Here is a 14,936-nt window from a genome sequence, read left to right on the forward strand (position 1 = left end):
TCAATTGTACTTGTGCACAAATGTAAAATTGTACAGCTAAATGACCCTGATAGGTGATAGAACAAACATATCTCTCTATTTTGTTAGATACTGTTTTCCATATATAAAGGGGAGGGGGGCAGGACACAAGTATAATGCTAACTAAGAAAGTTATGCATTGAACATGGTGAAACTTGTTGAATATGTAAAACACACGTTACACCATAAATACAATGCAAAACACAGTTCCAGCCAAAGCATTTGTTTTCAGAGGCAGTGGACTCAAATGTGGAAGGAACAAATGTCATTTCTCCGTAAGACCATCATGAATTACATTTTCCGTTGATTACATAAATCTCTTTAAAGCGAATGTTTGGATGGTTTCTCTGATCTAGCCACTGCCAGTTCCTTCCACCCTCTTTTTCCAATGTAGATAATATTGAGTGTCGAATAACTTAATTGTATATACTACATTAAACTCGTAACCTTTTTTCTTCCTTTTTGACCGAGTGAGGTGGCGCAGTGGTTAGCACACTGGACTCAAATTCGGGAGGATGACAATTCAAACCTGTGACTGGCCATCCTGCTGTAAGTTTTCCGTGATTTCCCTAAATTTCTTCAGGCAAATGGGATGGTTCCTTTGAAAGGACACGGCCAACTTCCTCTCCCATCCTTCTCTGATCTGATGGGACTTGTAAACTCGCTGTTTGGTCCTCTCCTCCATCTCAGTCAACCTTCCTTTTTGAATTCGAAACAAGTCGGTAACAAACAGTAACACATGCACGTATTTTGTACAGCACACTTCATCTGTCAGTTATGGGGTCTCCATTGGAAGTGAATGCCATCATTCCAGGAAAGTAGTCCATACGTATCGTGCTACCGAGTACATCACTGGCTTCTTCATGTGTGCCCTGAAATACTACAACCCACCTATTTTATTTCTGAAGTTAAGTCAACTGGTTATTCGCTGTTCTGTTGGCTGCAACTGTCATATATTTAGCGACGCTATAAAAAATCTTTTTAGAACAGTTTTTGTTAGGTATCAAAGAATACTTGACTGCATTAAATTTTTGTAAAGCCCTATTGTATTTTATTTTAGGTTAACTTAATTTTAAATTGTGGATACAAACCAAACTGTAGCAACTCCCACGACCATGTCTGGCTGTATGAGGGCTTACAGTGGCTAGCCCCAGCCAGTTCTGTAGTGGAGCCTCATGGAAGTATTTATTTATAACGTGCTTTGCCACATCCATTGTTTGTGGTATCACTTTTTAATTTTATGAACTTTAGTTATTTATTTATTTTGTTTATTAATGTAGTGTCATTATATGTGTACTGTTTCTTACTTTTTATAGCACACGTGGTGATGACTAGTCAGTTGGATGCAGCACAGCCATTTGACTATTTATGTTGGCATTGATTGAAATTAACTTCACTGATTGATAGATTTATTTATTAATCCTTGAAACCATTTACACTGTATGGATTTCATCATTTAAAACATTGAATAATTAACAGCTTAAAATTAATATCTTATACAACTCTTGACAATGAATTTTCTTTCAATCTAATTACATTTGTTCTTAGCACAGTTATTGACAATGCATTTTCTTTTACTCTAATTATGTTTGTTGTACATCTACACTCTGCAAATCACATTTAAGTGCCTGGCAGAGGGTTCATCGAACCACCTTCACAATTCTCTGTTATTCCAATCTTGTATAGCGCGCAGAAAGAATCTTTCCGTATGAGCTCTGATTTCCCTAATTTTATCGTGGTGATAGTTTCTCCCTATGTAGGTCGGTGTCAACGAAATATTTTCCGCAGCAAAAAACATCTTACTTTTAATGATGTCCAGCCCAAATCCTGTATCATTTCTGTGACACTCTCTCCCATATTTCGCGATAATACGACAGTTTACTACTGTTATATCAGTGGTTCCAGTATCTGCATTCTTCCTGTGTTCAGCCTGCACCCTTTGTGACTGAAGCCCTTCTTATGTTTTCCTGAGACCCTCTAACCTAAAAACCGCCCAGTCCATGCCACACAGCCCCTGCTACCCGTGTAGCCACCTCCTGCGTATAATGGGCACCTGACCTATTCAGCGGAACCCGAAACCCAACCACCCTTTGGCGCAAGTCTAGGAATCTGCAGCCTACGTAATACTATTATTATTCCATCCTAGATCTTCCATTGTTTGATTCTGTTCCTAAGTATTTTTACATGCTCTTCTCACTTTGACAGTGAACATGCTTTTCCAAGAAATTTTGTGCTTTCCGCACAGTCATAGTTAAAATTAATGTGCTCTTTAACACTCTTTGCCAACAATATAGCAAACATGAATAATTTGTAATGCTTGCCTTGAACTACTAGTTGAAATCTCTGGTAAATTAAACTTCCATGCATCCCTTGATGAAGAGCAAGAATGTGTAATTCTGTTGGTCATCAGTTGTTCAGTGAGGAAATTGAGCAATGAAATATCTTGACACTCATGTTCACAGAGACAAGAGCTTCAAGGGGAGATAATGCGAAGGCAGGAGGCTCTCCGAGAGGAACTGCGCCGTCATCGACTACAGTCTCGCACTGTCAGTGCTGAAGGCACAAAAGATGTGAAATCTCCACCTGCTGTTCAAGGCACAGCAGTAGAACGAATTAGATCATCTTCATTTGGACGTAATAGCTCTCTGTCTCGTAAGAGGTTTGTGTTGTGCTGAGGATGCACCCACTATTACTTTATCTTAGCTAGTAGGTCAGTATTTGATCACATTATGTCACATGAACATAAATGTGTATGGCTCTTATAATAGAGGGAAACATTCCACGTGGGAAAAATATATTTAAAAAGAAAGATGATGAGACTTACCCAACAAAAGCGCTGGCAGGTCGATAGACACACAAATAAACACAAACATACACACAAAACTCTAGCTTTCGCAACCAACGGTTGCCTCGTCAGGAAAGAGGGAAGGAGAAGGAAAGACAAAAGGATATGGGTTTTAAGGGAGAGGGTAAGGAGTCATTCCAATCCCGGGAGCGGAAAGACTTACCTTAGGGGGAAAAAAGGACAGGTATACACTCGCACACACACACATATCCATCCATACATACAAGACACAAGCAGACATTTGTAAAGGCAAAGAGTTTGAGCAGAGATGTCAGTCGGGACGGAAGTATAGAGGCAAAGATGATGTTGAAAGACAGGTGAGGTATGAGCGGCGGCAGATTGAAATTAGGAATTAGCGGAGATTGAGGCCTGGCGGATAGCGAGAAGAGAGGATATGCTGAAGGGCAAGTTCCCATCTCCGGAGTTCTGACAGGTTGGTGTTAGTGGGAAGTATCCAGATAACCCGGACGGTGTAACACTGTGCCAAGATGTGCTGGCCGTGCACCAAGGCATGTTTAGCCACAGGGTGATCCTCATTACCAACAAACACTGTCTGCCTGTGTCCATTCATGCGAATGGACAGTTTGTTGCTGGTCATTCCCACATAGAACGCTTCACAGTGTAGGCAGGTCAGTTGGTAAATCACGTGGGTGCTTTCACACGTGGCTCTGCCTTTGATCGTGTACACCTTCCGGGTTACAGGACTGGAATAGGTGGTGGTGGGAGGGTGCATGGGACAGGTTTTACACCGGGGGCGGTTACAGGGGTAGGAGCCAGAGGGTAGGGAAGGTGGTTTGGGGATTTCATAGGGATGAACTAAGAGGTTACGAAGGTTAGGTGGACGGCGGAAAGACACTCTTGGTGGAGTGGGGAGGATTTCATGAAGGATGGATCTCATTTCAGGGCAGGATTTGAGGAAGTCGTATCCCTGCTGGAGAGCCACATTCAGAATCTGATCCAGTCCCGGAAAGTATCCTGTCACAAGTGGGGCACTTTTGGGGTTCTTCTGTGGAAGGTTCCGGGTTTGAGGAGATGAGGAAGTGGCTCTGGTTATTTGCTTCTGTACCAGGTCGGGAGGGTAGTTACGGGATGCAAAAGCTGTTTTCAGGTTGTTGGTGTAATGGTTCAAGGATTCCGGACTGGAGCAGATTCGTTTGCCACGAAGACCTAGGCTGTAGGGAAGGGACCGTTTGATGTGGAATGGGTGGCAGCTGTCATAATGGAGGTACTGTTGCTTGTTGGTGGGTTTGATGTGGACGGACGTGTGAAGCTGGCCATTGGACAGGTGGAGGTCAACGTCAAGGAAAGTGGCATGGGATTTAGAGTAGGACCAGGTGAATCTGATGGAACCAAAGGAGTTGAGGTTGGAGAGGAAATTCTGGAGTTCTTCTTCACTGTGAGTCCAGATCATGAAAATGTCATCAATAAATCTGTACCAAACTTTGGGTTGGCAGGCCTGGGTAACCAAGAAGGCTTCCTCTAAGCGACCCATGAATAGGTTGGCGTACGAGGGGGCCATCCTGGTACCCATGGCTGTTCCCTTTAATTGTTGGTATGTCTGGCCTTCAAAAGTGAAGAAGTTGTGGGTCAGGATGAAGCTGGCTAAGGTAATGAGGAAAGAGGTTTTAGGTAGGGCGGCAGGTGATCGGCGTGAAAGGAAGTGCTCCATCGCAGCGAGGCCCTGGACATGCGGAATATTTGTGTATAAGGAAGTGGCATCAATGGTTACAAGGATGGTTTCTGGGGGTAACAGACTGGGTAGGGATTCCAGGCGTTCGAGAAAGTGGTTGGTGTCTTTGATGAAGGATGGGAGACTGCAAGTAATGGGTTGAAGGTGTTGATCTACGTAGGCAGAGATGGGTTCTGTGGGGGCTTGGTAACCAGCTACAATGGGACGGCCGGGATGATTGGGTTTGTGAATTTTGGGAAGAAGGTAGAAGGTGGGGGTGCGGGGTGTTGGTGGGGTCAGGAGGTTGATGGAGTCAGGTGAAAGGTTTTGTAGGGGGCCTAAGGTTCTGAGGATTCCTTGAAGCTCCGCCTGGACATCAGGAATGGGATTACTATGGCAAACTTTGTAAGTAGTGTTGTCTGAAAGCTGACGCAGTCCCTCAGCCACACACTCCCGACGATCAAGTACCACAGTCGTGGAACCCTTGTCCGCCGGAAGAATGACGATGGATTGGTCGGCCTTCAGATCACGGATAGCCTGGGCTTCAGCAGTGGTGATGTTGGGAGTAGGATTAAGGTTTTTTAAGAAGGATTGAGAGGCAAGGCTGGAAGTCAGAAATTCCTGGAAGGTTAGGAGAGGGTGATTTTGAGGAAGAGGAGGTGGGTCCCGCTGTGACGGAGGACGGAACTGTTCCAGGCATGGTTCAATTTGGATAGTATCTTGGGGAGTTGGATCATTGGGAGTAGGATTAGGATCATTTTTCTTCGTGGCAAAGTGATATTTCCAGCAGAAATATCACAGCGGGACCCACCTCCTCTTCCTCAAAATCACCCTCTCCTAACCTTCCAGGAATTTCTGACTTCCAGCCTTGCCTCTCAATCCTTCTTAAAAAACCTTAATCCTACTCCCAACATCACCACTGCTGAAGCCCAGGCTATCCGTGATCTGAAGGCCGACTAATCCATCGTCATTCTTCCGGCGGACAAGGGTTCCACGACTGTGGTACTTGATCGTCGGGAGTGTGTGGCTGAGGGACTGCGTCAGCTTTCAGACAACACTACTTACAAAGTTTGCCATAGTAATCCCATTCCTGATGTCCAGGCGGAGCTTCAAGGAATCCTCAGAACCTTAGGCCCCCTACAAAACCTTTCACCTGACTCCATCAACCTCCTGACCCCACCAACACCCCGCACCCCCACCTTCTACCTTCTTCCCAAAATTCACAAACCCAATCATCCCGGCCGTCCCATTGTAGCTGGTTACCAAGCCCCCACAGAACCCATCTCTGCCTACGTAGATCAACACCTTCAACCCATTACTTGCAGTCTCCCATCCTTCATCAAAGACACCAACCACTTTCTCGAACGCCTGGAATCCCTACCCAGTCTGTTACCCCCAGAAACCATCCTTGTAACCATTGATGCCACTTCCTTATACACAAATATTCCGCATGTCCAGGGCCTCGCTGCGATGGAGCACTTCCTTTCACGCCGATCACCTGCCGCCCTACCTAAAACCTCTTTCCTCATTACCTTAGCCAGCTTCATCCTGACCCACAACTTCTTCACTTTTGAAGGCCAGACATACCAACAATTAAAGGGAACAGCCATGGGTACCAGGATGGCCCCCTCGTACGCCAACCTATTCATGGGTCGCTTAGAGGAAGCCTTCTTGGTTACCCAGGCCTGCCAACCCAAAGTTTGGTACAGATTTATTGATGACATTTTCATGATCTGGACTCACAGTGAAGAAGAACTCCAGAATTTCCTCTCCAACCTCAACTCCTTTGGTTCCATCAGATTCACCTGGTCCTACTCTAAATCCCATGCCACTTTCCTTGACGTTGACCTCCACCTGTCCAATGGCCAGCTTCACACGTCCGTCCACATCAAACCCACCAACAAGCAACAGTACCTCCATTATGACAGCTGCCACCCATTCCACATCAAACGGTCCCTTCCCTACAGCCTAGGTCTTCGTGGCAAACGAATCTGCTCCAGTCCGGAATCCTTGAACCATTACACCAACAACCTGAAAACAGCTTTTGCATCCCGTAACTACCCTCCCGACCTGGTACAGAAGCAAATAACCAGAGCCACTTCCTCATCTCCTCAAACCCGGAACCTTCCACAGAAGAACCCCAAAAGTGCCCCACTTGTGACAGGATACTTTCTGGGACTGGATCAGATTCTGAATGTGGCTCTCCAGCAGGGATACGACTTCCTCAAATCCTGCCCTGAAATGAGATCCATCCTTCATGAAATCCTCCCCACTCCACCAAGAGTGTCTTTCCGCCGTCCACCTAACCTTCGTAACCTCTTAGTTCATCCCTATGAAATCCCCAAACCACCTTCCCTACCCTCTGGCTCCTACCCCTGTAACCGCCCCCGGTGTAAAACCTGTCCCATGCACCCTCCCACCACCACCTATTCCAGTCCTGTAACCCGGAAGGTGTACACGATCAAAGGCAGAGCCACGTGTGAAAGCACCCACGTGATTTACCAACTGACCTGCCTACACTGTGAAGCGTTCTATGTGGGAATGACCAGCAACAAACTGTCCATTCGCATGAATGGACACAGGCAGACAGTGTTTGTTGGTAATGAGGATCACCCTGTGGCTAAACATGCCTTGGTGCACGGCCAGCACATCTTGGCACAGTGTTACACCGTCCGGGTTATCTGGATACTTCCCACTAACACCAACCTGTCAGAACTCCGGAGATGGGAACTTGCCCTTCAGCATATCCTCTCTTCTCGCTATCCGCCAGGCCTCAATCTCCGCTAATTCCTAATTTCAATCTGCCGCCGCTCATACCTCACCTGTCTTTCAACATCATCTTTGCCTCTATACTTCCGTCCCGACTGACATCTCTGCTCAAACTCTTTGCCTTTACAAATGTCTGTTTGTGTCTTGTATGTATGGATGGATATGTGTGTGTGTGCGAGTGTATACCTGTCCTTTTTTCCCCCTAAGGTAAGTCTTTCCGCTCCCGGGATTGGAATGACTCCTTACCCTCTCCCTTAAAACCCATATCCTTTTGTCTTTCCTTCTCCTTCCCTCTTTCCTGACGAGGCAACCGTTGGTTGCGAAAGCTAGAGTTTTGTGTGTATGTTTGTGTTTATTTGTGTGTCTATCGACCTGCCAGCGCTTTTGTTGGGTAAGTCTCATCATCTTTCTTTTTATATATATATATATATATATATATATATATATATAATAGAGGGAAACATTCCACGTGGAAAAAATATATTTAAAAAGAAAGATGATGAGACTTACCAAACAAAAGCGCTGGCAGGTCGATAGACACACAAACAAACACAAACATACACACAAAATTCTAGCTTTCGCAACCAACGGTTGCCTCGTCAGGAAAGAGGGAAGGAGAGGGAAAGACGAAAGGATTTGGGTTTTAAGGGAGAGGGTAAGGAGTCATTCCAATCCCAGGAGCGGAAAGACTTACCTTAGGGGGAAAAAGGACAGGTATACACTCGCGCACACACACACACATATCCATCCGCATATACACAGACACAAGCAGACATTTTGCTTTACAAATGTCTGCTTGTGTCTGTGTATATGCGGATGGATATGTGTGTGTGTGTGTGCGAGTGTATACCTGTCCTTTTTGCTTTACAAATGTCTGCTTGTGTCTGTGTATATGCGGATGGATATGTGTGTGTGTGTGTGTGCGAGTGTATACCTGTCCTTTTTCCCCCTAAGGTAAGTCTTTCCGCTCCCGGGATTGGAATGACTCCTTACCCTCTCCCTTAAAACCCAAATCCTTTCGTCTTTCCCTCTCCTTCCCTCTTTCCTGACGAGGCAACCGTTGGTTGCGAAAGCTAGAATTTTGTGTGTATGTTTGTGTTTGTTTGTGTGTCTATCGACCTGCCAGCGCTTTTGTTTGGTAAGTCTCATCATCTTTCTTTTTATATATATATATATATATATACGTAAATAATAGATGCAGCTTTTTGCTTTATCATTTTCAGTCAAGGTAGTTAACAAGCTACACAGCTTGAGAGTGCTGGTTTACAGCAGGAAGATACCCTCGTGTCATAGGAGCTTGACATGTAGCATTTACCCAGCAATAAAGCAAAGTACTTGAAGATGAATAGTGTAGAGTGTTTTATTGTGTAGTCTGTTCTATTTGATAGATAGAAAGTAAGTCTACTCACCAAGCAGCAGCAGAACACACACACACAAAAGAAAGTCATAATCAGGCAAGATTTTGGAGCCAGTATCTCCTTCTTCAGGCAGAATGGCTGAAGGGGGAGGAAGAGAGATGAAGGACTGGAGAGGTCTAGGAAAAGAGGTAGATTTTGGGAAAATCACCCAGAAGCATGGATCAGGAGAGACTTACTGTCTGATAAGTCTCCCTGACCCATGCTTCTGGGTGACTTTCCTGAAATCTGCCCCTTTTTTGTAGACCTCTCCAGTTCTTTTCCTTCACCTCTCTTCCTTCCCTTTCAATCCTTCTGCCTGAAGAAAGGCTTCACCTCTCTTCCTTCCCTTTCAATCCTTCTGCCTGAAGAAGAAGCTACTGGCTCCGAAATCTTGCCTAATTATAACTTTCTGTTGTGTGTGTGTGTGTGTGTGTGTGTGTGTGTGTGTGTGTGTGTGTGTGTGTGTTTTCTTCCATCACTTGGTTAGTAGATATTTTATCTATCCAATTAAATTATTTTGTCAAATATTGATAGCTTTCATTGTTATGTTAATTGTTTTTCCTGTACTTGAAGAACAACCCATGAGGTATATCCAGAAAGTTTTTATAGTGCTAGCTCCACTTCTTCATGACGATCCCTTGAACACACTTTCTTCAGTTGGGATGTATAATGAATTTGTTTCTTTAAATAACTGTCCTTGTTGTAAAATCATTCTCAGAGGTTTAAGTTCAAAAACAGAATTGGTCTCACAAATATTCAATCATTTAGCCAGTATTAACCTGCTATTTATTTTCAGTAGACAAAATTTCAAGGTTCTGTAAATGCTTTCAAAAAACTTTCTTTGTATTCTAGACATCATGATGTAATTATTTCGTGTAGGTGTAGCAGTACTTCAGAGAGCAGTGATGGCTGCATCTGTGAACATCGGGGTTCAGTACTGATGCAATTCAATAACCGTGGTGAGCGACAAGTACGTCGTGGTCGCTGCCTGGGTAAGTGCATATATAATTTCAGAAGTTCACTTTCTAGTTTTGAACCTTTTTCTTTGCTTAGTATGTTTGTAGCCAAATAAGTTTGCAGTTGATCTTGTGTAATAAAACACACACACACACACACACACACACACACACACACATTTTCCAAATGATCTCCATTAGGGTCAATACTACTTTTTTTCCTTTTCTCTATTACAAGCACTGTCATATGCATTCACTTACTGCTCCATGGCACTGCCAGCAATAGTAGAAGTTTGATGTAAAAGTGATAAAAGAATTGTCGACTCACACTGTGATGGAACTTCATGTTAATTATGAATCTTGACTTAGTTTCTGAGACTTGAGTTCCCTGAACCGTAGCTTTCAAATATTCCATAACTTTTATTGCTACATTGACAAGGTCCAATCACATTAAATTACTGCCACCAAAGTTCGACATCAACATGTAGTAACCACCCACAGATAGCAGGTGGCAGCACTAGCAGTGGAAGGTATATAAAGTGGGCCCAGGGAACATGGAAAACTGCAGTCGTTGTCGTAACATGGAAATGCACCAATTTATCTGACATCCAAAAGGTTACCATCTTTGGCTTTCATGCCATGGGTGGAATCATTTTTAAAACAGCTAAATGTGTAAACCGTTTGTGTGTCACCATGGTTGAAGTATATTGTGCTTGGCAAAATGGTGCTGTCAAAAACTGTTGCAGAAGCAACTATGGTGAACTACATGCCATAAATGACAGTTGTAAGTGATGGCTGAGGAGATGGGTACAGGCAGACAGACATGCAACTGTCCGTCCACAGGAACCAAGGAGCTACTGACAGTGTCTCCCCAATGACCTTTCAGTGAACATATCTGCGTATGGGCGCCTGCAGCAAGCACTTAGTTCAAGCTCCTATGCTGACTGCTGTTCATCAGTATCAGAGGCTGAAATTTGTATTCCTGTACCACAACTGGACATCCACTGAGTGGTGGCAGGTGGCGTTTTCAGATGAATTGTGTTTTATGCTCCATCAATGTGAAAATGTGCTAGCAACACTCTGCAACAATCCTGGGAAGGTTCCAGGCTGGAGGAGGAAGTGTTATTCTCTGAGAAATGTTTTTGTGGCATTCAGTGGATGATTTTGTCATTCTAGAAAGTGCAATTGATCGACACAAGCAAGTATGCAGTGTGCATCTACCTTTTAGGACCCTGTCTACCATTACATGCTGTTTGTTTTGTCCTCGACACGATGGCATCTACCAGCAGGACAATGCACTATGTCACACAGCTCTTGTGGTTGAAAGAGCACTGGAATGAGTTAATCATACTCCTGCTGGCACTAAGATCTTCTGAATTTAAACGGAATCAGGAATCTGTAGGACCACCTCGGTTAGGCTCTTCACGTCATGGATCCTCAACCAAGAAAACTAGCTGGCCGCAACATTGGAGTCGGCATGGCTCCACATTCTTGTCCTTACCTTTCAGAACTTAATTGACTCCCGTGTTGCACATCTCACTGTGAGCTGTTCTGCAAAAGGTGGTTATTCAGGCTTTTGACAGGTGGTCACATTAATTTGAGTGAATATATATTGTATAGTTTGCAGAAATTATAGAGTAACACTCCTTTGTTCTTTGCTAATCCTTCCATATTGGAGACATCATCACACTAATGGCCTTTTGTTATCAGGCATTTCTTATGCTCTCTAGTGACAGCAATTTGTTGTTGTTAACCAATGTTGCCCAAGGTATCCCAAATTGTTACTCTCCTATGTTTGGTTAAGAGCACAGTCTTCAAGGGGTGCCTTCATTGTCACCCAGAGTTAGTGAGATAATCTTTTGACCACTTACCTATTGTTGTAAAAAATCTAGTAGGTCATAAAATTAACCTCAAACACAATCTGAAATCATTTGCTCATATTTTTCATTGAGAAAGTTTACTACAATTGTGAACAATGAACATCTTCCGTGTCATAGTGAGAAATCACAATTATGATCTAGAGCACATGCAAAAACTAAATAACTACCCTTAAGACTAACAATTTGTACAAAACCTCACAGAAGGTGAAATTTTGCACTTTGACATAAAATGAGTCTATAAATACATCCAGTTTGTGATTTAGGACCATCACAGCCTTCATTGTTACTTTTTTGATGAAATGTAGTCCACTTCAGTATTAGTTCCATTTGAGCCTTGCCAAGTTCATTTTCTACCATTTTTCAGGGTTCTGTACATAAGTCAGTTAAAATGGAACCCTCATAGGATCATTTTGTTTTCCGTCCATCTCTCTGTCCTACTGTTGGAAACTGATTTTCTCATGAACGGATACACATATCAAGTAGAAATTTATGTCACATACTAAAGTCTACGGGTTCTTGGAGATTTAAAAAATGAAGCTTTTAAGTCAACACTAACAAAAGAAATGACCATTTATGTCACATGTTTTGATACTTAGTAACTCAATGATCAAAACCTATACGGTACTTCCCGTTGACCTGGCATGAAGCAAGGTTTCACAGTACAAGCAAAGAAAAAACCCAAAATTGTTAATTTGTAAGTACAGTGGAACCTTGCATAGCGAGCATAAGTCATTCCATAATCTTACTCGTAGTGTGAAACACTCATTAAGCAAAACAAAACCTTTGTAACCTCTTGGTTCATCCCTATGAAATCCCCAAACAACCTTCCCTACCCTCTGGCTCCTACCCTTGTAACCACCCCCGGTGTAAAACCTGTCCCATGCACCCTCCCACCACCACCTGCTCCAGTCCTGTAACCCGGAAGGTGTACACGATCAAAGGCAGAGCCACGTGTGAAAGCACCCATGTGATTTACCAACTGACCTTCCTACACTGTGACGCTTTCTATGTGGGAATGACCAGCAACAAACTGTCCATTCGCATGAATGGATACAGGCAGACAGTGTTTGTTGGTAATGAGGATCACCCTGTGGCTAAACATGCCTTGGTGCACGGCCAGCACATCTTGGCACAGTGTTACACCGTCCGGGTTATCTGAATACTTCCCACTAACACCAACCTATCTGAACTCCGGAGATGGGAACTTGCCCTTCAATATATCCTCTCTTCCCGTTATCCACCAGGCCTCAATCTCTGCTAATTTCAAGTTGCCGCCACTCATACCTCACCTGTCATTCAACAACATCTTTGCCTCTGCACTTCCGCCTCGACTGACATCTCTGCCCAAACTCTTTGTCTTTAAATATGTCTGCTTGTGTCTGTATATGTGTGGATGGATATGTGTGTGTGTGCGCGAGTCTATACCAGTCCTTTTTTACCCCTAAGGTAAGTCTTTCCGCTCCCGGGATTGGAATGACTCCTTACCCTCTCCCTTAAAACCCACATCCTTTCATCTTTCCCTCTCCTTCCCTCTTTCCTGACGAAGCAACCGGGGGTAGCGAAAGCTCGAAATTTTGTGTGTTGTTTTTTTATTGTGCCTATCTACCAGCGCTTTCCCGTTTGGTAAGTCATGGAATCTCTGTTTTATATATATATATATATATATATATATATATATATATATATATATATATATATATATATATATATGGTTATAATGAAGGAAACATTCCATGACGGAAAAATATACCTAAAAACAAAGATGATGTGACTTACCAAATGAAAGTGCTGGCAGGTCGACAGACACACAAACGAACACAAACATACACACAAAACTCTAGCTTTCGCAACAAACTGTTGCCTCATCAGGAAAGAGGGAAGGAGAGGGAAAGACGAAAGGATGTGGGTTTTAAGGGAGAGGGTAAGGAGTCATTCCAGTCCCGGGAGCGGAAAGACTTACCTTATGGGGAAAAAAGGACGGGTATACACTCGCACACACACACATATCCATCCACACATATACAGACACAAGCAGACATATTTAAAGACAAAGAGTTTGGGCAGAGATGTCAGTCGAGGCAGAAGTGCAGAGGCAAAGATGTTGTTGAATGACAGGTGAGGTATGAGTGGCGCAACTTGAAATTGGCGGAGATTGAGGCCTGGTGGATAACGGGAAGAGAGGATATATTGAAGAGCAAGTTCCCATCTCTGGAGTTCTGATAGGTTGGTGTTAGTAGGAAGTATCCAGATAACCCGGACGGTGTAACACTGCGCCAAGATGTGCTGGTCGTGCACCAAGGCATGTTTAGCCACAGGGTGATCCTCATTACCAACAAACACTGTCTGCCTGTGTCCATTCATGCGAATGGACAGTTTGTTGCTGGTCATGCCCACATAGAATGCATCACAGTGTAGGCAGGTCAGTTGGTAGATCACGTGGGTGCTTTCACACGTGGCTCTGCCTTTGATTGTGTACACCTTCCGGGTTACAGGACTGGAGTAGGTGGTGGTGGGAGGGTGCATGGGACAGGATTTACACCGGGGGCGGTTACAAGGGTAGGAGCCAGAGGGTAGGGAAGGTGGTTTGGGGATTTCATAGGGATGTACTAAGAGGTTACGAAGGTTAGGTGGACGGCGGAAAGACACTCTTGGTGGAGTGGGGAGGATTTCATGAAGGATGGATCTCATTTCAGGGCAGGATTTGAGGAAGTCGTATCCCTGCTGGAGAGCCACATTCAGAATCTGATCCAGTCCCGGAAAGTATCCTGTCACAAGTGGGGCACTTTTGTGGTTCTTCTGTGGGAGGTTCTGGGTTTGAGAGGATGAGGAAGTGGCTCTGTTTATTTGCTTCTGTACCAGGTCGGGAGGGTAGTTGCGGGATGCGAAAGCTGTTGTCAGGTTGTTGGTGTAATGCTTCAGGGATTCCGGACTGGAGCAGATTCGTTTGCCACGAAGACCTAGGCTGTAGGGAAGGGACCGTTTGATGTGGAATGGGTGGCAGCTGTCGTAATGGAGGTACTGTTGCTTGTTGGTGGGTTTGATGTGGACAGACGTGTGAAGCTGGCCATTGGACAGGTGAAGGTCAACATCAAGGAAAGTGGCATGGGATTTGGAGTAGGACCAGGTGAATCTGATGGAACCAAAGGAGTTGAGGTTGGAGAGGAAATTCTGGAGTTCTTCTTCACTGTGAGTCCAGATCATGAAGATGTCATCAATAAATCTGTACCAAACTTTGGGTTGGCAGGCCTGGGTAACCAAGAAGGCTGCCTCTAAGCGACCCATGAATAGGTTGGCATATGAGGGGGCCATCCTGGTACCCATGGCTGTTCCCTTTAATTGTTGGTATGTCTGGTTTTCAAAAGTGAAGAAGTTGTGGGTCAGGATGAAGCTGGCTAAGGTAAT

The 14,936-nt window shown here is 44.2% G+C and overlaps 1 protein-coding gene across 1 annotated transcript in view; it reads left to right on the top strand.

Moving 5' to 3' along the window:
• Positions 1 to 14,936, top strand: part of LOC126177132 (eIF-2-alpha kinase GCN2) — a 317,728-nt gene that overhangs the window by 81,710 nt on the left and 221,082 nt on the right. The window contains exons 6-7 of the mRNA XM_049924405.1: positions 2,481 to 2,677; positions 9,578 to 9,690. Coding sequence (XP_049780362.1) covers positions 2,481 to 2,677; positions 9,578 to 9,690 — 310 coding nt within the window. The remainder of the gene's footprint in view (positions 1 to 2,480; positions 2,678 to 9,577; positions 9,691 to 14,936) is intronic.

This window comes from Schistocerca cancellata, chromosome 1 (assembly GCF_023864275.1).
Source record: "Schistocerca cancellata isolate TAMUIC-IGC-003103 chromosome 1, iqSchCanc2.1, whole genome shotgun sequence".
Taxonomy (NCBI): domain Eukaryota; kingdom Metazoa; phylum Arthropoda; class Insecta; order Orthoptera; family Acrididae; genus Schistocerca; species Schistocerca cancellata.